The sequence below is a fragment of the Canis lupus genome, chromosome 24 (assembly GCF_003254725.2).
Source record: "Canis lupus dingo isolate Sandy chromosome 24, ASM325472v2, whole genome shotgun sequence".
In the NCBI taxonomy this organism is placed as follows: Eukaryota; Metazoa; Chordata; class Mammalia; order Carnivora; family Canidae; genus Canis; species Canis lupus.
In genome coordinates this window covers 33,360,736-33,385,048 of record NC_064266.1, presented here as the reverse complement: position 1 = coordinate 33,385,048, position 24,313 = coordinate 33,360,736, and the positions used below count along the sequence as shown (strand labels likewise).

The following is a 24,313-nucleotide window of genomic DNA, read 5'->3' as shown; positions in this document are numbered from 1 at the left end:
TGAAGGAAAGGGCAGCACGTGACTCCTATTTAGAGACCAAAGCTTCTGCTCCCACTGGCTGGGGCCAAACCACCCAGCTGCACACCTCCTCCTCTGGCTTCTCCTCGCTGTCACCAGCTGTCTCTTCTGGGACGTTGAGGCGGAGCCGAGTGTTGGCTGGATTCTTTCTCCGGATTGAGCCACGAGACTCATCTGTGATACTCTGGATCTAGGGAGTGACACAGGTTAGCACCAGCTCTGCTCTCACTCACCACCCATTCCCTGCCAGGAGCTACCGTGGGAGCTGATGTTCAGCCACAGAGGCACGCTTTCAGGAACTGTACCAGTTGTTAAAATGTCGCAGTGCTTGCATACCAAATAGCTATTGGCCCACTGACCTGGCCGCTCCAACTCATCTGCAGAACCCCTGACCTCCCCACCATCCAGCAACCAAAGGGTTAACAGTTGGCCCAGCAAGGCTCTATCTTAGCATATGGTCCGGTACCAGTTGTGATTGGTCAGTGCACTTGCCATTTCTTTTTTTTTTTTTTTTTTTTTACTATCACCCCTGGACAACATCCTCGGAGTATTCATCTTTCCCAGCTCAAAAACGTACCCATCAGTCCTTTCCCTGAGCACCCAGTAACCACAATCTGAGAAATATATTATTCACACCTGGGAGGCCCCCTCAACCATGGTCTGTCACCCTCACCTGTAGGATCTGCCACCCATTCCACAGGCACCCTGTCACCTGCCCCCAAAGTCTTCAGTCCCAGAGTACCGTGGCTCATTTCCCCCAAGGACTCTGTTCCCTGAGGTGGGGCTTTCGTCCCAACTCCAAGGGACTAGTGGTCCCACGTTACTCACACCTGGGCAATCTTACACCCATACCCCATGGGAGGCTCATCGTCATTATCCCTGAGAACCCATCAACCACATCCTAGGAAGTGTGCCCCCAACTCCCACCATTAGCCACATCCCTAAATATCCATCTCTTACCCACTCTCACAGGGTCTGTCACATGATCCCTTGTCCCCCACACTCGCAGCCCACGTCCCTGAGGAATCATCATCCATACATATTTAGCTTCCACTGTTCTCCGTTGGGCCCCAGAAACCACATTCAGAGGGGGAAATCTGTCACCCATGCCAAAGCCCTCTGCATCCTGGCTGGCAGGCTTGGTAGGTGCAGCTGCAGTGTGCCCCTGCTGCTAGGAAGCCCGGTGCTGGGAGGGGGGGTTGAGAGGAAGAAGGGTGATGAGTAATGCTCTAGGGTGAAGGCCGTGCCAGTGACCAGGAGCATGAGCCCTGGGCCATCCCTACTGTGCAGACCCAGAGCTGGCAGGAGCTTGAGGCTCTCAGAGCCCAGCCGGGGCAACCTTACCTCCCGCTCTCGCTCATTCTTGGTTAAATGCATCTGTTTGAGGATCTGGGAACGCTGCTCCATCACCAGTGTCTTCTCGTAGGTGTAAGCCGAGATGTCGCTCTCATGCTGTGGGCGGGCAGGGATGGGGGCAAAGGAGGAAAGCAGTGAGTTCGGGTGCAAGGCCAAGGGAAGGGAGGCAGACCCCCTTCCTTCTGCCAAGCTGGGGCTTCTCTGTTTAATGACCTAGGTTAACCAATAGCTGTGGGAGGCAAGGATGAAGCACAGGGCAATGCTCCTTGAAGGCAATGCAGCTCATTCCCTGCTCAGCCCAACTCAGGACCAAGAGTATGAATGGGTGAATTAGTGAATGAGTAGATTAATTAATTACCTGGCTGAATGGAGAAGGGGAAGAAATTTTAAAGGAACATGGTGATGAATGAATACGTATATGGATGAATGGGTGGTTGAGTGAATGAATACATTAATGAATACACAGAGGGATGGGTGGATGGATAAATAAACTGCAGGAAAAGATGGACAAGGGGCTCTGTAGTGTAATTGTGAGGGGCGTGGACTCTGAAGCCAACCAGCTGGGGTTGAAATCCTGGTTCTGCCACTTAGTTGTACTGTTGGGTAAATTACTTAACATTTCTGTGCCTTCCTAATCTATAAAATGAAAATGTTGATAGTTGTATCTATTTCACTGGTTGTTGTGAGAATTACTATATGTAAAATATATATATATATATATATAGTGCATGAGACAGTGCTTCACATACAATGACATGACTATTATAAAAGAGGAGGGAGGGAGGGAGGGATGGATGGACGGACAGACAGACTGACTCTTGGGTGACTATATGAGAGTCTGAGAGGTGGAGAAGGTGGGGAAGGGATCCACCATCATCAGCTGATGGATTTGGGAGTTGCCTTATTTGGTGTGGGGTCAAGAGGAAAGAGGACCAGGGAGGACTCCGAAGGCTCAGGAATGGCTCCTGGGCACTCACCATCTCCACCACCTCAACCTCTGCGGTGATACGTAAGTGGTACAGAAAGGTGGTCAGGTCCTTCTTCATCTGGATGCTATTGTCGTCCATCTGGGCCACCGTGAAGATACGCATCTTGCACTTCCGCCAGACCTGGAGGGGAGAAGGGGACCCAGAAAGGTCCAGCCCAGATGGAGTGAGGAGATCCAGAGTCAGAACCTCGAGAGGCCCCGTCCCTCGCCCTTCTCACCCACCTTCCCACACATACACACAGACCCGAAATCCTCTATCTCAGCGGCCTCTCCCTACAAAAACTCCCCTTCTTAGGTAAGGGTCCCCCATTAAAGTATCCCTTGCTTGGGCGGAGCATTGCTCTCCTTTACAACGCAAGCACACCTGCAAGAGGAGACCAAATCAGTTCCTAACATCTCAGTTTAAGGGAGGTGATCAGCCTGCTTTCCCAGGAGCTCTTGGGGAGGCCGGCCCTGGCCAGAGCCGGGGAGCCATGAGCGCCCTCACCTTGTGGTGCCGCAGCAGGAAGGGTAACAGCATGAGCATGCCTCCATCGTGCACGATCCACCAGACGTCGATGCTGCCCTCGGAGAAGCGCTCGGGATTCCCGGGGAACATGGAAACGTTTTTGGTGACCAGCAGGGCCAGGTGACCAGCTGTGGTTTCCCGGACCAGCTCTGGAGAAGGCCAGAGAGAGGGCCAGATGGGAAAGCAGTGATCCTGGTCCCCTCCCGCACCAAGCAGCAGTCACAGAGGCTCCTGGCTCCCAGCGTCTCACCCCACCCTGCCTTGGCCTTGGCCTGAGTCATCAGAAAACCAGCATCCATGTAGGTTTCATCACTTAATCTTGTTTGGATTTGGGAAAACCTCTCAACCTCGCTGGGCCTCAGTTTTGCCATCTGTCAAGTGGCAATAACACCACCTGCCCTTCCTATTAGGAACTCTTCTGTGCACCTCATTTATCCTCCCAACTGCCTTCTTTTTTTTTTAAGATTTATTTATTTATTTATTTATGATAGACATAGAGAGAGAGAGAGAGGCAGAGACACAGGAGGAGGGAGAAGCAGGCTCCATGCCGGGAGCCCGACGTGGGACTCAATCCCGGGACTCCAGGATTGCGCCCTGGGCCAAAGGCAGGCGCTAAACTGTTGAGCCACCCAGGAATCCCCCTGCCTTCTAACTATGACCCAACTATAAAGGACACAGAAGAGCCTGGAGTCAGTAGGGCAGCCTCTAGTTTAACCAGCTACGTGACCTAGAGCAGGATCCTCAATCTCTCTGTGCCTGTTTCACACCAGTAAAGTAGAGATAACAGGTAATAGCCCTCACAGGACTGCTGAGGGGACGAGAGGCTTAGAGAAAGCCTCAACTTGTCTCACACACAGAACACAGTCTACAAATGGTAGTTATATTATTACCAAGGAATCTAGTGCTCAGAGAGGGGAAGTCACTGGTGAACCAGCACACAGCTAGGAAGGGCCAGAGGCGAGGTTTAGACCCAGGCCTCTCTGACTTCATGGCTGTAGCTGTTTCCACTGCCCTCCACTGACTCCCTCCCAGGGCCCACCAAGCTCTGCAGGGTCCCAGACTACCCTGAGTTCACACCTGAGTCCCCAGCACCCAGCACAGCCTCTGGCATGGGGCCAGCTCTGAACACCAACACCTGCATATTCCACACTTGTCATGTCTAGGAAATAGCCCCAGGGCCCAAGAAGGAGAAGCCACAGCCCGACACTGCCCCCAGCCCACCCAGTGTTACCAATGAAGTTCCTCCACGTCTGATGATCTTCCTTCTGCCGCCAGTTGCGGGGCCAGCCGACGAGCACGGTGTTGTGCTGCAGCCCCCCGAGGCCCCCAGACTGAATCAGATGTGACACACCATCACGCAGGTTGGAGGAAATCACCACCTGGCAGAAGCCTTTCACCTTCTCTGCCTCCATCAGGCGCCGGATGGACTAGGGATGAGGGGGCGGGGAGGGGGTGGCAGCATGTCAGATGAGGCTGAGCCTCAGGCCTCCCTGGCCCTGCACAGCCCCTCCTCCTCGGGGCCTCCCTTCCTCCTGTCTCTCCCCTCCATCACCCCCATCTCCCTGAAGCTCAGCTCCGATCAGGTCAGCCTCTGGCACCAGAATCGTGCATGGCTCCCCATCACCCATGACCCCCATTCCTTGTTGGTCCATCAAAGCTCTTCACAACCTTACCCAACACTTCCCCGCACCCTGCCAGCACTGCCAGCCCTCCACCACCTTCCAGACCTCCCCCTCCCACTGTATATTCCACCCTACCTGGTTCAACCCAAATGTTAGCTTCTCAGAAACCACCCCCCACCCAGACCAGAATGGAACCGGGCTTCTCTGCGTGCCCAGACAATTTGCTTTTAACAACTTTTAAAAGTCAGCATTAATGATAAGCATTTTAAATGTACATTGCACCTGGATTATGAGGTTAGTGTTTTTGATGCTCTCGTTTTATAGATGAAGCTATTGAGGTTCAAAAGAATTAAGACTTGCTTGCGGCCACATGCTAATGAGTGTCCCCATTCCACTCCAGAGCCCTGACTCCATCCCCCATACCCTGAACTACTACCCTGATGCCAGAGGGCTTCGGCTCCTACCTCTGCCACCTCCTGGCTGTGGGACCTTGGGCAAATCACCTAACTTCTACGAGCCTCAGTTTTCCCATCTGTCAAATGGGGGTCGTGACCACTACGTCATTTAGAAACAGGCAGGATTACAAGACATGATGTAAGGTAGAATGTTGCCTGACAGACTGTAAACACTCAACACATTCTATTGCTCTGATGATGTGAACTCCAGTGAAGCCCCATCAACAGCAGACGGGCTTGGAGCCTTCTGGGTGTGTTCCAGCTTCCCAGTAGCCTGTGAGCGCCTTGGGGGCTGAGATTCAGTCTCATACATCCCCCATCTCCCCATGCCTACTACACAGCACATTCTCAGCCACTGCATGTTGAGGGAAGCTGCCCAGTGGAGGCCTCCAGCTCTGGGCCCTGACAGATTGGTGTGAACGGCCCAGTGAGGCAGAAACAGCAACTGTCACAAGCCATTAGGGGTGCCCCTCCCCATCTCTCCCTGCCTCTCTCTGGCCCCCTTTCCTTTCTCCATAACTAGCCACAGCCCCAAGGGGAGAGAGGCAGGGATCAAAGACAGAACCCACTTCCTCCGCCACCCACCAGGTTCCAGACACCTGCGACTGCCCCATAATGCAGAGGGGCCTGCCCCTGCCCACCCTGGCTCTAGACACTGCTCTGAGAGCATGGGCCCATGGATGGGGACAGGAGCAGGTGACCCAGAGCCAGGGTCCCAGGCATAAATCTCGGCTGTGCTTCCAGCCAGCTTTGTGACTTTCGGCAAGCTGCTTTCCCTCTCTGGGCCTGTTTCTTCCTGTACTAAGTGAATGCAGTGCCAACTCCATGTAGTGTAGGGATCGCAAGAATCAGGGATGTGGAAGCACTTGCAAGATTCCTATTTTGGCAGGGAGAAGTCTGGAGCAGGAGTCAAGTAGTCCTAACCTGGGTCTCTGTTTTCTGTCCTTAGACAAATGCCCTGACTTATCTAAGCCTCAGTTTCTTTATCCATAAAATGGGCCCGTTTAGGGGCACCTGGGTGGCTCAGTGGTTGAGCATCTGCCTTTGACTCAGGTCGTGATCCCAGGGTCCTGGGATCAAGTCCCACACCGAGCTTCCCACAGGGAGTCTGCTTCTCCCTTTGCCTGTGTCTCTGCCTCTCTCTCTCTTTCTCTCTCTCTCCCTCTGTGTGTGTGTGTGTGTGTGTGTGTCTCATTAATAAATAAATAAATAAAACCTTTAAAAAAGAGAGAGAGAGAAACCTGTCTTCCTGAGTGCCCTGCCCTTCCCCTCCCACCAGGACCTTGGCTCACCTCCTCTGCCCGCTGGGCCTGGGGATGGTTGTCGAGAAAGGTGCCCTCAAGGACGGAACCCACAATGGTCAGGCCCTTCCCTGCCTTGAGCTGGGAGGTCAGTGAGAGCAGTTGTGGGTGTACCACATTCTGGTCTTGGTCCACACGCACCAGCACCAGTAGCTGTGGCCTGCAGAGGATGCAAGGTCGTGTGAGCCATTCAACACCCACCTAACCTCCACCCACCACACACCACACACCCACACACGGTACCCCTGTGAGTTTACTAGCCATCTGTCCTCTATAGCCCCACCCACCTATACCCCCATCCCTCATCCATCCACCTAAACATCCATCCATCTATTTCCTTGAACATCAACCCATCCAACCAGACACGCACATCCACCCACCCACCTTCTCATCTCTCCATCCACCTCACTTATCCATCCATCCATTCACCCACCCATCCATTTTATCCACCAGTCACCCACTTGTATCCATATTAATTTATCTATACATGCATTATTCACCTAATTATCTAACATCCACCTGCCACTGTCCATTTACAAATTCATCTATTCAGTTCAAGAGCATTCTCTAAGCACCCTGGGCTAGACCCCGTGTCAAGAATTTAAGAATTCACAGACAGATCACGCAAAGCCCTGGTCTCTGGTAGCCCCAGGTTAGCAGACATCAGCAAGCGCCAGCCAACTATGTGCTTGGCATGGTTCAGAGTTCAGGCCTTACTCTCAGCAAAGTGACCTGAGGGAGATGAGTGAGGGCCAGGCTCGCAGAGCCCTCAGCTAGAAAACACCCTGGGTTGAGAGGAGGGAAGTTAAGATTCTGCTTCCAATACAGCCTTCCATGAGACCCTCTCTGGCCCCTGACTTTCACACGAATAAAGTAGAGGGATTATTATTAGTCTAGAGATTTCTAGGAGTCTCTGTAACTCTCAAAGTGAATGAGGCCACCTCTCCCAAAGCAAATGCTACATGGTATTACATTCATCTGTCTCTGTGTGTGCCTTCTCCATGGAACCGTTAGCTCACTAGGTCCCACAGACTGGAAGGGCGCCTGGCACACACCATGCATTCATACATTTTTAAAACACATGGTGGAATGAATGGAGGGCTGAAACGATGGTAGCTCAGCCCGGCCCCAGGTGCTGCAGGTAAGGAAGGTCAGACTCGGCTGGGGCTGAGAAGGAAACCACTGTGGTGGGAATGGTACTGATTATACAAAGCAAATGAGGAGGATCAGACCCTGCTCCCTTCCTGTCCTTCCCCTGGGCCCTACCATGAGTGCCTGGCCACCTACCTCCAGTTCTTCGTATGTGGGGGCCCTTCCTCCAGGCGTAAGAGGGCATAGCGTGCAGCACTGAGGGACAGGCCTCGGATCCCATCGCCCCACTCCTTCTCTGCCCTAGGGGCCCGAGGGGGATCAACCAGGAAAGAAAGCCAAGGGCATCAGTAAGAACCACACACACTGAAACAGCTGCCCCAAGGCAGAAGATGTGCAGCCATCCTGCCACCTCCTTTTCTCAAAGCTTCACCTCTCCTTCAGCTCCTGCCTTCTGTCTCCCAATCCCACCCATCACTCCTTCCCCTTCCCCATTTTTCCTTTATCCCCACCCCTTCCCACCCTTCCCCATTCCCTCCCCTTCCTATGCTTACCCTCGGTACTCAATGTACTTGTAGATGAGCCCAGCGATGAGCATGGCCACCAGGGCATAATACCAGGAGCAGATAAACATGAGGGCCAGGCAGAGGCTCATGCCCAGGAAGGAGAGTGTCCTGGATGATGGAGGAAGACCCAGCTTCTGAGCCCTGGCAGAAATGTCCCTGGTGCTGGAGCTCAGACAGCTGGAGTTAGATAGGGTAGGGAAGGAGACCCTCTCCAGAACCCTTCTCATGCTAGTTGGGCTACAAAAGCTGGAGACATGGAGGAATGTCAAATCCCTATTTGAGTTTTGGATCCTTAGGCCTAGGGGATGGGCTGGGGTGAGGTGGGGGTTGGGGTGGAGATGAGAGGGTGGTTCTGTCAGGCAGGGAAGGGGACAGGGCACCTACCAGTGGTAATATCGAAAGCGTGGCCTCCAGTTGGGTGTCCTCAGCAGTGTCTGGACTGCACAAGCCAGGTTCACAAACATGTAGCACATCAGGAAGAACCTAGAACACAGAAAAGACCCAGGAGAGACAGAGATGCAAAGGGAGGCAGAAAGAGAAAGAGAAACATAAGAGAAGAAAGGGCAGGAAAGAATAAGAATTTGAGGAGGTGATCAAATCACATTCTCATGCTTCAGAAGGGATTCAAAGGCCAAATCCCCTTACAACACACCTTGATCCATGTGGGAATGAATCTCCATATAACAAAAGACAGACTGTTAAACAATTGGGTGGGCTATCCAGGGCCACAACCAGAGGATCCAGGTAGAGAGACACGCCCCCTCCCTCAGAGCTATTGGGAGGGAAAGAGGCCAGCACGCACATAGAGAGGATGGGGGCGACCTCGTCAAGGGATGCGATGAGGATGCCAATCTCACAGATGCAGGCAGTCAGGAGCAAGGCCCATGTTGGTTCTCCATTTGCTTTGCCATGACCAAAGACCTGGAGAGAAAGCAACCATCGTAGAGGTCTGAGATCTTAGAGATGTCTCATCTCTCCTCCAATCTTGGGAATCAGTGCAACAGAGGCAGAAATCCCCTAACCAGTGAGGAAATGGGGAGCAGATGCTGTATCCTTCAGGGGGTATGCAAGGGGATGCCAGGCTTTGGCTCTGTCTCTCTTACTCTGGCATTGGTACCTCAGTGCAATGAAGTTTGAATGATCACTTAAGGAGAAAAGAACCACCTGTGGGACAGATAGAGAGGAGCCCTGGGAGCCAGCAAGTGGCCATGACCATGTGCTGCATAAATCTTTTTTTTTTTTTAAGCACCATGGAGAGAGCTTGCCCTTTGGCTGCCTCCCTATCTGATCACTCAGCCAAAGGAGGGCCATTTGTTTCTCCCCTCAGAGCAGACAACTCTGCCCCAAGAGATGGCACTGCCATGGGCCAAATCCCAAATAAGGCACACCCATTCTTCTCAGTGGCAGTGCAGAGCGGAAGGGCCTCGGGGGGCATAGGCTCACTGGGTGGCCTCTCTGGGCAATGGCTTGGCTGGCTGGTGTAGTGGATGGGTTGTTCTTCTCACACTCCACCTCCCACTGACCTGCAGGAAGGGCACGATGCCATCCCGGGAGATGGCCTGCAGCAGGCGTGGGGCCCCCGTGAGGCTCTGCAGCCCGGCCCCACAGGTGGAGAAGAAGGATCCAATGACAATGACCCAGGGGGATGGCCAGGCCAGTGTGCCCACCACCAGGTTGCCATTCACAGCTTCTCCAAACCTGGAATGAAGCAGCGAGGGGATAGGAGATGCTGGATGAGCAATGCTGCCTCAATTTCCAGGGCATGTCTCCCACACCAACCTCAGGACCAGCTGTATGCCCACTCCAGGGCTAGGCTCCAAAGGAGCAAGAGGAGGAGACAGGGCTTGTAAGGCCCTGGGGATTTTCTGACTGTGTGGTCTTGGGCAATTCGTTTGCTCTCTCCTTGCCTCAGCTTCCTCAGCTGTAAAGCAGAACCATTATAAACCTATCTCATGTGATTGGTGACAAGATAAAAGGAGATAGCACAGGTAAAATGCTCAGCAGCATGCCTGGAACAAGATGCCAAAAATGATTAGAGCAAATGGTCAATTATGGGGGCGCCTGGGTGGCTCAGTCGGTTAAGTGTCTGCCTTCAGCTGAGGTCATGAACCCAGGATCCTTGAATTGAGCCCCACATCAGGCTGAGCAGGGAGTCTGCTTCTCCCTCTCCCTCTGCCTGCTGCTCCTTCTGCTTGTGCTCTCTCTCTGTCTTTCTCTCTCTCTCAAATAAATAAATAAAATCTTTAAAAATAAAAAATTATCAATTGTGTAAAACTATGTTAATCTGGTAAAATCTCTTAGCTTATTAGAATGTGTCTCCATCTGAAAAATGGGGTTCTGGTCTCATCATATGGTCATGGTTATGCAGTGTGAGAATCAAAGTAAAGCATTTTCTAACACTATCTTAAATTGAAAGATGCTGCCTCTGTAGGCAGAGATAGCCCTGTCACTGGAGTGTATAACCAGAGGTTTGCTCAAATGGGCCATTGCTGAAGGACTACAGATGAAGGATTTTACTGGATGACCTGCTGAATCTTTTGGAATCCTGTGGGAGGTCTACGATCAAATGAAATAAGTGGAGATTAAGTTGCCCTAAAAGTGAATAAGTGCAATATGTGCAAATTGTCCATTTGGCCAAGTCACTCCTTTGCTTAAAACCTGTCAGAGTTTCCCCCATCTTCTATAAAATAAAGCTCTAATGTCCTGGTACCAAAAACCAGGCTTCCAGAACTGGTTCCAGCCTCATTTCCCTTACAGAAGCCACGATGGCACCATGGAAACTGACTTCTGTGACAAGACCTCCTACTTCACCCGGCTAGTGGTACATGCCCACATCCTTCAAAAGCGTATGTTCCAGAAGCTCTGAATTGCTTATAGCTACAGGCACCCACATGCACATGCACACACACACACACACACAGCTATTTCTCTCCTCCACCTTTGTTCATGCTGTTCCCACTGCCTAGAGTGCCCTTCCCACTCTTAGTCACCTAAGTAATCTCTACTCAACATTTGAAGTGAGAAGGATAAATGAGAAAATGTGTAGAAGGCACTTCCAGCATCACCTCCTCCTCCCCAGCCCCCTGCACACTGAATTGCAGTCTCCTTGTACTACCAGAGCCCCTGTACTTTATTTTATCCCACTTCTGCTGCTCCACATTCCAAATCTGTTGTTGGCTATGGTTACCAGCCCCGAAAGAGCTCCTTCAGGACAAGAAGCATGTGTCATTTATGTTTATTCCCCCCAGAACTCTGGACAGTGACCAATAAATAGACATCTAGGAAATGTTAAATGGGTTAATAGATTTTAAAGAAAAAAAAGGGAAGTAGCATTAGAGAGAGAGAGATAGAGAGAGAGAGAGAGAGCATCCAAAATTCTTGAGCTGGAGTGACAGGAGAAAGATAAAATATAAGAAAGTGGGTTTGCAAGCAGTCCCCTGTTACCTCCCTCCCACAATTCCCCTTGCACAGGCTCAGCACTCCCTTCTGGGTCTGTTTCCCAGAACTTGGCCCCCTATACCCACCACCCAGAACAGGATCAGCCCTGATTCCCTTACTTACTTGTCCCGCAGGACGACCCCCTCAATGCAGGCCCCAAACAGAACAACAGAGCTGATATCTGTAGCAGGGGATGAAGGAGAATCCCCAAGGTGACGTTCCCCTTTCTCCTCCCAAACCAGCTGGGCGGGAGGCAGCGGCTTCAGCTGCCCTCCCTCCAGGCCTCCCCACCCAGTGTGGTTTCAGACCAGCAGTGCAGGATACAGACAGCAGAGGTGGTGGCAATGGCCAGGATGGTGCCAGTGGGAATTGACTTCTGGGCATCCCGTAGGTCTCCAGAGCGGTTAGAACCAGCCATGATCCCTGTAAACAGAGGAGCAGCTAGGACAGTGTCCACAGGAGACCAGACAGAATAAGAAGAAAGGACAGCAGCCTCGGAGTCAGGAAGCCTGGGATCTAGTCCTGGCATACCACCTGGTGTGAGACCTTGGGCACATTACTTGGCTTCCCCCAGCCTTAATTCCCTCATCTATGCAATGGGAACTGGACTGTTAGCTCCTGTCTATGTGATGAGATTGTAGGACTAAGAAATTCCCCCACATCATCATTGACTCTCTCTACCCATCACTCCCAGGCTGAATCCTCCCTCTCTGAGCTCCCCTTCACCTGTGACTGAGGGGAAGTAGATGCCAACCAGCAGGGTGAAGTAGGAGGTCATATCACTGAAGACATAAGGATGGTCCATGTCGATAGGGGTGCCCTCCGCCAGGCCCACCGAGGGCATCCCACGCCTCTCCACAATCACCCCTTTGGTTAGGTAGGAGCTCCAAAGATTCTCTGTGGGGGGAGACAAGATGTTCATGAGGAAGACCAGAAATCGGGGTGCTAGAGCTATAGGGCCAGGAGGTGGGGTGGACAAAAAAGAAGGATCAAGGTCAGCCATTTCTCACTCCTCCTGGAGGCCTTGGCTCTATTTTATTTCCACCAACATTTCCTAAACTCCTGCTTTGGGCCAGGTCATGTGTAGAGGCTTTGTACATGAATCATATCTAGTCCTTGCCCTCAAATAATCCAGTCTGGTGGGGTGAAAAAACACATAAAGACCTATCTCTGACCGATTCAACATTCTCAAACTGATCTCAGTGCCCAGACACCTCAGACCTTTTTTGCATCCTTTATCTCAACAAATGGCATCACCATCAATTCAGACAGTTTTATGTTGCCCTCAACTACTCCCCTCCCCCCTCTATTTCAAACCATCTCCAACTTCTGTCCATCATTCCTCTAAATATTTCTCAAATATGCCCCTTCTCTCCTTTCCAGGGCTCCCCCACTTCTGCACTATTGACATTTTGAGTCAGATAATTCTTTGTTACGGAGAGCTATCCTACAGCACTGCAGAATGTTTAGCAAAATCACAGCTTCTACGCATTAGATGTCAGTAACAACCATCTAGTAGTGATGGCAAAAAATGTCTCCAGACATTGCTACATGTCTCCTGATGGGCAAAACAGCCCTGGGGGAGAACCACTGCTCCATTCCCACTGACATCACTCCATCACTCTAAGTTAGAAAAACATCATCTCTCACCTGGACTCAGCATTAGCATCCTCCTGGACTCCCTGCCTCTGTTCTCTCTCCCTTTTACCTCACCCATATGATAAGCCAGAGTGAACCTTTAGAAATGATCTGACCATGCTCATCCCTTATTTGAAACCCTCTGGTGCTCCTCATTGCCCTCAGGACGTGGTTCAAACCCTTCAACATGGCTTCCAAGGCCTGCCACAATCTGGCTTATGCCAGCCTCTCTGACATCATTTCTTGCCCCTCCTTCCTTTGTACTTTATGCCCCAGTCATACTAAATTATTTGTGGTTGGAAAGACACAATATGCTCTTCTCTGTCTGCATGCTTTCAGGCAAGCTGTTCTTCTGCCTTAAGTCCTTTATTCCCCTAGTATAACTCAAAATCTCTTATTTTTCCCCAAAATCCTTCTCAGATGAGTCTAGGAAGCCTTGTCTTGCCACCTTATACACATGACCCATCTCTCCCCTGTAAGGTTTCTGTTCATTGAATCTACATCTACTCATATCACAATTTATTTCCTAATACTTCTGTGTCTGCCATTAGACTCCTTGAAGCCAAAGACTATGACTTATTTATGTCGTATTCCTGGTGCTCAGCACAGTGCTAGACATTAAGTAGATGCTTAGTGAATAGTTGTTAAACTAATGACTTTCATTCCTACTAGGTGGTAAGATACTTGAAGGCTCCCTTTCATCTCTCTTCCTCCATGATGCCAAGGACAGAACATGGCCCAGAGTAGGTGCTCAATTAAAACTGACTGAATTTAAGTGAATCCCAAGGAGAGTTCCTTAATCCTGACCGTTTAACCCACAATCCCTGTAGTGTTCCCTGGACATCAGCCCTCTTCCCTCCCCCAGACCTTTGATGAGGCCACTGGCAGCGCCAGGGATGCCCTGGATCTCCGTGACATTATTTCGGGTGAAGTACTCATCACAGGTGGCGTTGAGGAAACGGGAGGAACAGAAAAGGCCCCAGAGCCGTGTGGTCACCGTCTCATTTCCTTCCCAAGCCAGCTTGGCACAGACATCAAAGCCATGGCGAGACAGTGTGCGGTTCCCCAGGAGGCAGATCCTAGGGAGAGAAACAAGGGAGGAAGATGGGGGAGGGACATAACCTTGTCTTGGCTTCACAATAGAACCACCGGGGGAGCTCTAAAAAACACAGATCCCAGGGCCCCATATCCAGAGATTCTAATTTAATTGGGATGGAGCACAGAGTCGGTGTTTTTTCAAAGCTACCCCAAGTGATTTTAATATGCAGCCACCGCAAAGCACCGTTTTGGTGCAAAGCTGTGTTTCAGCACCACGGACAGCAGTCTCTGAACGCCGTCCTAGCCGTGAGATTTTCAGGAAATGTGTCCTAAAGAGGCAGAACCCACAGAGATCTGAGCCCCTAGACCCTTTCTTCTGTGATCTTTCCCAGGATAGAGAATAGGACAACACTAATAAGTTGTCCTATTCCAGGAATTTGTCCCCATCCAGGAAATGCTTCCTAACTTAAACAGTCATCCCTTCAGAAATCGTCCCACTTGATTCTTCTTAAGTCCACCCCACCAGCAAGCAGTTGACCCTCAAAAGGGAAACTGTGCCAACCTCCAGGAACATTACCCCACCCTGTAGAGATTTCCCCCAAACCAGGGGAGATTTTCCCTCCCAAGGGAGGTTGCTCTGAATCCACAATCACTCAGATTCTGAGAGATGAGGTGAGGGAGGTTGGCAGAGGCTGGCATCACAGACCCTGAAACGGAGCCAGGGAGAAGAAGGACAATGCCTTAGGCTCAGAGCAACAGCACTTACGGGAAGTTGGGTGGGTCGAAGGCAGATTTGATGACCCCAGCATAGATGGCCAGGATGGAGAGGATGACACAACCCAGGAAGACAAGGGCAAACTTGTTGACATACTTGACGCCCACAAATACCACAGTGGCCATGCAAGTGAGCACACAGGTGCCATATACACGCATATTGTTCAACATGGCTGCTGCCTCCCCACTGGCATCTTCTGCCTTAAAAATGGCCATAGCTGGGAAGAGGTAAGCCTGTGGAAAGGAGGCAAGGATGTCAGGTGAGTGACACAGCAAGAACCAACTAAGAATCACCCCCAAGGATATAACCTGAAGTGCAGGAAGCACTTTGGAAAAAATACGCTCATCATAGCATATTTACAGAAGTGTAAGACTGGAAATGGCATCCACTGATAAGAGGAAATGTGATCATCTGTATCCTTTTGGCACATACATTTATATTTTCTAAAACTTCCATGTTTATTATTATTAATGTTTATGTTCTTTAAAAAAGTTATTTTCACTCTAAATGTTATTTACAAAGGGAGTTTCTAGCTATTTAGGGAAATCTATAGAATTCTACATTACAAAGACAGAATATAATATCATATAGTTAAAACAAAAAAAAATAGAAGGAAATACACCCAAATGTTAATGGTGATTTCGGGCAATTGTTATTTCCCTTTTTACATTCTTTGGTATTTTTCCAATTTTACACAATGGGCAGAACTGCTTTTATAATAATTTTTAAATTATTTAATTGTTTTAAGTCATGGAGGTCTATTATTATCCTCTCAGAATTTGGCCCTTTGGTCTTTTATTTGCCATCCATCCTCCCTGTCCCCATACTCCTCCATTCTGCCCCAAACCCAGAAGCTGCATCTTTTAGTTCTAGTTCTCCAAGACAGTGTGGTAGAGTGGAAAAGCACTGGCTTTGGGGTCAGAAAAGCACAGGTTCATATTCCTTCCACATGTTCCCTAAACTCCCTGAACTCTGCTTTCCTCATCTCAAATTCTTCTCTTTTGCAACCCACTGGTCACCAGCACCAGCCTGCCTGGACAATGAACATCCACAGAGAAATCAGTACAGTCCCAGGCACATGGTAGGCAATCACCTACTACGTAGCTATGATGTGACATTATTTTTATTATTTCTACCACGATTTTACTCTTAACAACCCACCTCTGCCATTGGTAGCTGAATGACCTTGAGCAAGTCATGTCACCTCTCTGAACTTCTCATTTGTAAAATGGGCATAATAATACTTGATCCTTGTGAGGATTCAAGATAATGACTGTAAAGCAATTGGAACTCTGCTGAGAGCACAGTGGGAGCCCAATGAACGACAGTTGTTCACGTTACGTAATTACCGTATCTTGTCTCCCCAACTAGATTGTGAATTCTTTAAAGACAGAACTACACTTCCTTTTGACCTCACTGAGTGGTTTGGACCTCTCCCCAGGAGGAGACGAGGAAGCATTGGTTAACTGACTGACAGCCTGGAACCCCACACCTCCTCCTTGGCCCCTCTCACCAGTAGGATTTCGATGGTACCCAGGATGTACATGGCCCCAGCAAAGGTAGTGCCCAGGTAGAAGCAGAGGCCCACGGCGCCCCCAAACTCTGGGCCCAGAGACCTGGAAATCATGTAGTAGGAGCCGCCAGCTGCAGAAAGAACCTAATGTCAGCAAGAAGTTCAAGGGGACCTGGGCTGCCATTGAGGGTGAGGGGGCTCAGGGACAGAGGTGAGAAAGGAGTTGTTCTGGGCCTCACACCTTACACGGTGCAGCCTAGGACTGGTGGGAGACTCAGCCAGCCACTCTGAATGGATTTTGCAGCACTAATTACCATGTTGCTAATTACCCCTCTAAGGAGGTCATGGCTCAGAAAAATAGGATGACAGAGAAGAGGGTCTCAGGCAAAAAGGAGATCTTGCATTGACCTGTTCAACTCCATAAACTGCTTCCCTCCCTTCTGCTTAATACTGCTGCCCCCACCCACCCCACCAAATCACAGCCCAGCCCCCAGGCTTGCAATATTGCCTCTCCTGGTCCTGACAGCCCATGAAGCCTGTGGCTCTGTCCTTCTTTCCAACCATCCAGGCACCCCTCCCGACCATCCAGGTCCCTTTCCCCTCAAGCAGCCCCATCACATACCAGGTACAACACCATTAGTTGCAATTGCACTCATGGAGATGGCCGTGAGCATGGTCTGTGAGGAGAGAGATCATCAAAGTGGCAGCTAGGGTGGGGGCCGCAGTGCCCTGGGAAAGGGCCAAACCTTCCTACCCCATAAACACCTGCCAAACCCACAAGTCCTTGCTGAGCTTCTCCCTGGTCCTGTTCCAATTTCTACTCCTGCCAAGTCCTTCTTGTCAAGAAAACCTCTTATTCACCATGCACACAGGAGAAGCACAAGCTACAGCATCAGAGAGCTCTGGAAATCCCAGCTTGGCCTCTGACCAGCTGTCTGACCTGGGACAAGTCACCTCACTTCCCTAAGCCTTGGTGCCTTTATCTATAAAATAGGTACACTGTAGGGGCGCCTAGATGGCTCAGTCAGTTAAGTGACTGCCTTTGGCTAGGATCATGATCCCAGTATCCTGGGATTGAGCCCCCACATCATTGGGCTCCCTACTCAGTGGGGAGCCTGCTTCTCCCTCTCCCTCAGCCTGCCACTCTCTCTGCTTGGGCTCTCTCTCTCTCTCTCTTGAATAAATAGATAAAATATTTTTTTAAAAAATAAAATAAAATATATATACTGTATTCCTGCCTAAATGCATATCCTGAATCTGATCGTGAACAGATACGTGACAAACCCAGACCAAAGGACATTATACAAACTAACTGATCCATACTCTTCCAAAGTGTCAATGTCATGCAAGACAAAGGAGGAGCTGTTACAGATTAATGGAGGCTAAAACGATCTCATAAATGAATATAAACATGATCTTGAATTTTTCTTCAGTTACCAAGGACATGATTGGGACAATTGGCAAAATCTGAATAAGGCCTGCAGATAAAACCTTATTAATGTGTCACTGTTAAGACATCATTAATGTATCAACACTAGTTTCCTGGGTTTGATAATTGTACTGTGGTTATGTAAGGGAATGTCCTCGTTTTTAGTAAACACACGCTGAAGGATTTAGGATAAAGAGGCATCATGTCTGCGACTTGCTCTCAGATTCAGGAGGGAAAAGGTAGTACTTAAGAGAGAGGATGGAATAAATATGATAATGTATTAACATTTTTCCTATTCTTGCAAATTTTCCATGTCTGAAATTATGTCAAAATAAAAGTTAAAAAGAAATAAAATAGGTGTACTAGCATCAGTACACACGCAGATGTGGCTCAAGGGTCACGTGTGAGGGAATGGAAACATGACGAGAAGGAGGTGGTTAGTAAATATTTGACTTTTTAGGGAGGTGGAAAGGATTCTGTTACAAAACTGTTTGTGGCATACTCTCATGTTTTGTGAGTCTGGGCCTACCAAAATATTAACAACTGTAGTTTTCTAGGTGGATTTGATTTCCTTCTATACGCCTATCTTTTTCATCAATGAATCTGCATTACTTGTATAATTATACACACACTCACTCACACACACGCAAACACAGATCTAGGTGAAACCTGGTTAGCGGCCATCAGGGACCAGCCTGTGAGAGGCAGGAAGGACCAGTCAGACCTAATTTACTCTCAAAGATCATACACAGTGGTTCCTATAAAAAGCTCAAGTCTCATGCTTCCCCACCCCCTGCCACCCCTGGGGTCCCTGCTCTGGCCCAGTGGTCAGGGGGTGGGAAAGGGAAGGTGTCACTCACACAGGAGCAGCAGATGAAGACCATGCAGAAGGCTTCCATGATGCCTGCGATGCCCACCACCCAAGTGAGTCGCAGGAAGAGGATGACACCAAAGATGTTCTGCAGGCACGGGAGGTACACGCCCATGAAGGTGCCCATGCGTGGGGCCTGCCAAGGACGCCAGCATCAGTTTCTGCAGCTCCTAATCACTATGAACGTCCCAGACCCACTCCTTCTCCCCGTTCTCCATCCCCATCTCTTCATCCCTCCTCCCTCTGGTTTTTACCCCCCTTCCCTCTCCCCCCTTCTCCTTCATCTCTATCCCTCATCTCCCATCTCTTCCTCACCCTCAACCCCTAACTCCTATCCTTCTGCCTCCATCATCCATCCCTTCAACTAACACTCTTTTGTCTCCCCATCCTTCATCCCCTCTACCCCTCCTTCCTCCCTCATCCATTTTTCCCCAAGGCCGTCACCTGCACTGGCTTCTTTTTTCCACCCTCATTGTTTTCTGCCTCTTCATGCTCCCTACTTCCCTGGGGCAGGTTGGTGTAGTTGGCCAGGCCACTGAGCAGGGAGGACACCATGGGGCTGGTGTCCATCTCCTCCTGTGAGGGGAGGGTGGCAGTGATAAGACTCAAGAGCCTGGGGGAGGGCCAGGTGACTTACATGGTAGGAGGCAGGGAGGGATGGGGGCAAGGAAGGCAAACCACTGGGGCTGGGATGACATGGGGAAGGAGGAGGAAGAGGCATGGAAAACAGGGAAAGAAGATGGTGGGATAAGGCGAGGGAGTATCAGGGGTAATGGGAAGGAGAAGAAGGTGGACCTGAGGAGGAAGTGGAGAGAAGAACACTTCCTGAGGGAGGGAAGGCAGATGAATGAGGAAATGAACTGGGGAAGGGGGGAGACCCCAGCAACCCACCTCAAACAGGGCCATGTTCTTGCCATCATACTCCCTTCCTTTCTCTGTGTCAGTGCTGTTGATGAAGGGGCTGCTCTCCTTGGGGTTGCCATCACCTGAGAAGGCAGAGGTTCCCATCAGGGGTCCAGCACCAACTGGTTGTCATCCCTGTGTCTGCGCATCCAGCTGTGTGGCCACTGTAACTCCCTGCACCTCAGTTTGCACATTGGAAAAACCGAGCTAGCCGCGTTTTAGTTGACAACATGTATAAAGAGCCTAGTGCACTTCCTGGCACATACTAAGTTTTTAATGAACACATGAGTGCTTCCTTGCTCTTGGGGGGTCCTTCTTCATTCAGCAGGGCACCTCAGACTCTCCAGGTTCCCTTCCTTGTCCATAACTGGGACCATGGTGGTGTTCTGGGGTGGAAGCATGCTCTCTCCCAGAGGCAAAGATAAAGAATACTACAGCTCAAGGCCCAAAGGATACTCCACCTCTTGGAGAAATGACCCATTTGGCAACTCCTACGCAACTCATGCATCTTCAGTCAACACATATTTACTGAATCTCTCCCATGTGCCAGCATGGGCATGTGGAGGGAGGGAAGAGTAGACAAAGACTAAGTCACCACTTCTGCCCTCAGGGAACCCACAGGCAGGAGAGATAAACCAGTATTCAGGAATTTCCAACTGAGAGTGGTAAATTCTGTGACTGAAGATGAACTAGGGACTGTGGGAATACAAGAGAGACATTCAGCCCAGCCTGGGAGGTCACGGAAGGCTTCCCAGAGGAAGTGACGAGTAGGCTGAGAACTGAAGGATGAGTAAGAGCTAGACCGGGAGGGAGACAGGAGGGTGTTCCAGGCAAAGAGAACAGCAGAACAGCATGTTCGCTGGCCCAGAGGGGGAGTGAACAGAGTCGGTCAGAGAAGCTGAAAGAAAGTCTGAGGAAGGGGCACAGAGGGAGGGGTGAAAGGCGGAAAGTAACCTATGAAAAGATGAGCCTCAGAAGGTATGGGCTGGGTCCTTAAATGATTAGCAAAACATGTTAAAGATTTTGGCCTTCATCCAGAGGACAATGGGAAGTCATGAAGAGTTTCAGGCCAAGAAGTGCCACGAACAGACTCGTGTTTTAGAGCAATCACTCTGGCTTTTAGATGAAGAACACAGATGCTAGTTCGAGACTTTCAGTAATCCGGGCAGGGGCTGATGATGACCCAGACCAGAGCAATGCAGGGCAATGGGCAGACTCAAGAATTACTGGCACATATTTCTATGCCAGATGTTTGGGGACGTGAGAAGGAAGAATCTGGGATAATGCCTGGGGTTTCTAGCATAGGTTAATGGGTGGGTGATGGTGCTATTTGATAAATGGGGGAAGAGAAGAGACTGGGGGTGGGGAAGATGCTGAATTTGATGGAGGGTAAGATAGAATAGGCCACTTAAGCAAATACAGCCAGAAGCCATACAGAGTCTGGGACCCAGGAGAGAGGCTGGGCAGAGAAAAGATAAGGGTAACCCAGGAGAATGTGTGGAGGAAGTGTATGAAACCGTGCATCTGAATGAGATCACCCAAGGAGAAAGGCTCTTGGCCATCTAGGAGAGGTCCTTTCAAAGAGATAAGGGGACCCTCCCAGGCACTTGCCCGTGGCTTCAGCGGGCACCCTTTCCCAGTTCCAGGACTGAATCCCAATAGTAGACATCTCTCCAGACCCTGGGGAAACTCCCCAATAAATAAATCCCAAATGAAGTTGAGGCCCTATGTATTCCGAATTTCCTGTCCTTTCATCTCCTGCCATGTTTCTCTCCATCCCCATCTTCCCAAAGCCTCCCCTATCCTTCTCCTCCCTAACTCCTAGAAACTTGCCTTAGTCACCCAGCCAGGGTCCATCCCCAGAGCATGACCTGTTACAAATACAATCTCATCCTGACTCAAAGTTGTGAAAGGGAAAGCGATGCCTCACCAGCTCAAGGGACACCCACCACCTTCTCCTGCCACCACCTCCACCTCATCCATCAAGCCGGAAACTCCTGATCCCCAAAGAGGGGGACATCATCACCTCTTTCTTGTCCACACATATGAGTTCCTGAAAATGGCAGACCTGTCCCCTCAGTGAGAACTAGCACATAATAGATGCTCAGGGGAAAAATGTCATTGGACATAAGTTCCCCCAGGCTCTCTTCCTGACCCCCGGCGTCTCAGAAGAGCTGTCTGGGGCCAGAGAACAGAAGAAATAAAAGAGAAGTGGGTTCCTCCTCCTTTTAAAATGCTGACAAGATGCTTCATATTCTCACCACACGGTGGTGGGAACCAGAGAGGTTGAGGGGAATAAGAACAAATTTCTTGATGATTAAGGGAAAGGGCTGGGATCAAGCTTTAGGTTCTGGTCCCAGCTTCATTGGCTGTGTCGCCATGTTGGGCAAGTCACTTAAACTAAGCCTCAGTTTCCTCCTTTGCAAAGGGATAATAATTGTGCTTAGCTCCCAGGGCTGTCCTGGGGATTAGGGGAAATAATGCCTATTGGGTGCGCCTGGCACATAACCGTAACTATCGATGCTATTACAAGTACAGTTATTATTCATGTACTTGATGCCTTACTCAGCTCGGGCTCTCCATCCCATACTCCCCAAGCGCCAAGATTTAGGGACCCTGTCCCCTGTGGGGCTGGGTCCCTCTCCCGGCGGCATCCGCTCCGGGTCTCCGGGTAGAGCCCTTCCCCTCTACCTTTCACGCCCCCTCCGAAGCCCCTCCTCTTTCCCGGGGTCCCGGGGCGCGTGCGGGGCGGCAAGGGGGGCGTCCTGGCCCGAGACCCGGCTACTAGGCAGCCCCGCGCCGGTCTCCATGGCGACCGCGCGGGCCGAGAGCGCAGCGCCGAGCCGAGGCGGCCACGCGCCCGCAGCCGCTTATGTAACGCGACGCGCAGCGCGGAGCCAGGCTCCGGGCCGGATCCCAGCTAGGAGCTGAGGGCCGGGGAGAGGGCGGCTCGGCAGGCTCGTCCTGGGTCCCGCCCTTCCACCCGCCATCTGGACGGGCCGCCAAGGCCGCCAGCCTCGTCTGCCCGGGGCTGATTTTTGTCCCCTCCTTGGAACAGCGGGCCCGCTGGTTGCGGGGAGAGGGGCGAGCCTCAGGAGTTCTCAGAGGAGCTGGGGGACTCGCCCTGAATCCCCAGGGCCAGGACGTAGGCTGCTGGGTAGCGGCAAGAGGCGCGCGCGCGAGAGGCAGGGCCAGACTGAGGCTGAGCCCTCTCCGCCCGGCCCCCGCCCCCGCCCCCGCCCCCTGGGAGCTCTCAGCCCGAATCGGCTTTCAATTAAGCTGCGGCGGCCAGAGCTCCTGGGGAGGAAACAGGCTAACGGCTCGACCTAAGGAGCCTCCCCCGGGGGCCTGGGGCCAGGCCTGGGGGAATCCCCAAGCCAGATTGGGGGAGTGGGGGAGGGCCCCAGACCCCAAGGGGATAGGAGACTGGGACCAGAGACAATATCCTTCGGTTCTTCTTTAGTCTAGAGGAGCCCCCTTACTTGTTGGGCTATTACCACCTCCCTGAGGTCAGTCCCCAGGTCCTCACCTACACCCCCAGGAACCTAAGATCAGAGATGGCAGAGGCTCTTGGCTATTCCCTCCAGCCCAGCGGCTTCTTAGAGCCCTCTATGACCACCTTTGGGCATCATGGGAGTCTTTCTCTTTCTGGGACCCCAAACACCTGACCCAGGTCCTGGCCACTCTAGTCCCAGGTCCTGGACCCTACACAAAAAGAGAAGGTCTCCAGATGGGCCCTCTATACTCAGAGTCCAGAAACTAATGGAGAATGGGTAGAATAGAAGGGAGTTCCTAGTTGGATTCCCATTCATACACAGAGATGCCTCTTTCCTAGGCCTCCTGAGACCCCCATGGAAACCCCAAGACCCAGTAAGGCACAAACCTCAGAGTAGAGAAAGCAGGGGCTAGGGGATCATACCACACACCGTGTCTGAGGGGAGCAGAGATTATCTCTCTCAGGCTGAGCAACTGTCCTCAGAGTGGAGGCATCTGAAGGAGATCCCAGATGCCAATGACCCTCCCCATACACACACACACACACACACACACACACACACAACTCATTCCCTGGGCACCGCGTCGGCATGCCTAAATCTGCCGCAGACTCGACTTTGCCAAACCCTCTTCCCCCATAGCTGTAGCCGAAGCCTGCTGGGGAGGGGGTGGCTGCTGGATGAGGCAACCCCAGGGTCACTGGGACGATGGATGAGCTAGCTGGCCAGCCTGTGGTTCCGACGCCTGTACACCACTCAACCTCAGGGACGAACAGGGGGTCTCAGACAGAGCATTGGGGACCCTAGTGTCCACAGTCTTCCCAAGTGGCCACTTGGCTCTGACTTGGATCCAGGATCTGGAAGACTTTAAGTTTAGGCTCCCAGTCTTTCTAGAAGACCCGGTCTTTCGGTCCTTAGGGGTCTTTGGCCACCCCCCAGGGAAGTCTGCAGGAGTCTCAGCCCAGAGGGTCAAGCAATGCCCAAGGGAGCGTTTGAAGGCGCGGAGCGCAGACAGCCGGAGCGGGAGGCGCGCTAGTGCGCAAGGGACGCAGCGCCGCTGGAGGGTGGGGGGTGGGGGCGGCTGACAGCCGTGATGGATGGCTGAGACCGCTGGGGGGCGGCGGGGGGCCTGGGAGCCCGAGGGGGTGGCTGGCCCCGAAGACCTCGGAGCAGGGAAACCGTGGAGGAGGGCGGCGGAAAGCAGGAGCGGCGAAAGGACTTGCTTCAAGCCCCTGGGCTCCTAGAGAGTCTCCGCACCCACCGCAGCGCGTCCGCAGTGTCCGCTCCGCGGCGCCGGGGATTCAGCCGCCG

At 51.4% G+C, this 24,313-nt stretch overlaps 1 protein-coding gene across 4 annotated transcripts in view; it reads right to left on the bottom strand.

The window, feature by feature from the left end:
- The window catches only part of SLC12A5 (solute carrier family 12 member 5), a 36,464-nt gene that overhangs the window by 3,493 nt on the left and 8,658 nt on the right, over nt 1-24,313 (bottom strand). For 3 of the 4 annotated variants that reach the window (XM_025470268.3, XM_049100677.1, XM_025470269.3), the window contains exons 2-22: nt 19,497-19,591; nt 19,050-19,181; nt 18,595-18,741; nt 16,928-16,982; nt 16,306-16,436; nt 14,784-15,025; nt 13,847-14,058; nt 12,068-12,238; nt 11,666-11,764; nt 11,465-11,522; nt 9,427-9,601; nt 8,706-8,824; nt 8,288-8,386; nt 7,892-8,011; nt 7,536-7,640; nt 6,240-6,408; nt 4,102-4,297; nt 2,850-3,019; nt 2,352-2,483; nt 1,363-1,470; nt 86-208 (exon numbers count right to left, since the gene is read on the bottom strand). In XM_025470268.3, the coding sequence (XP_025326053.1) occupies nt 86-208; nt 1,363-1,470; nt 2,352-2,483; nt 2,850-3,019; nt 4,102-4,297; nt 6,240-6,408; nt 7,536-7,640; nt 7,892-8,011; nt 8,288-8,386; nt 8,706-8,824; nt 9,427-9,601; nt 11,465-11,522; nt 11,666-11,764; nt 12,068-12,238; nt 13,847-14,058; nt 14,784-15,025; nt 16,306-16,436; nt 16,928-16,982; nt 18,595-18,741; nt 19,050-19,181; nt 19,497-19,591 (2,858 nt within the window). The remainder of the gene's footprint in view (nt 1-85; nt 209-1,362; nt 1,471-2,351; nt 2,484-2,849; nt 3,020-4,101; nt 4,298-6,239; nt 6,409-7,535; nt 7,641-7,891; nt 8,012-8,287; nt 8,387-8,705; nt 8,825-9,426; nt 9,602-11,464; nt 11,523-11,665; nt 11,765-12,067; nt 12,239-13,846; nt 14,059-14,783; nt 15,026-16,305; nt 16,437-16,927; nt 16,983-18,594; nt 18,742-19,049; nt 19,182-19,496; nt 19,592-24,313) is intronic. The other variant, XM_035705370.2, reaches the window with a different exon arrangement.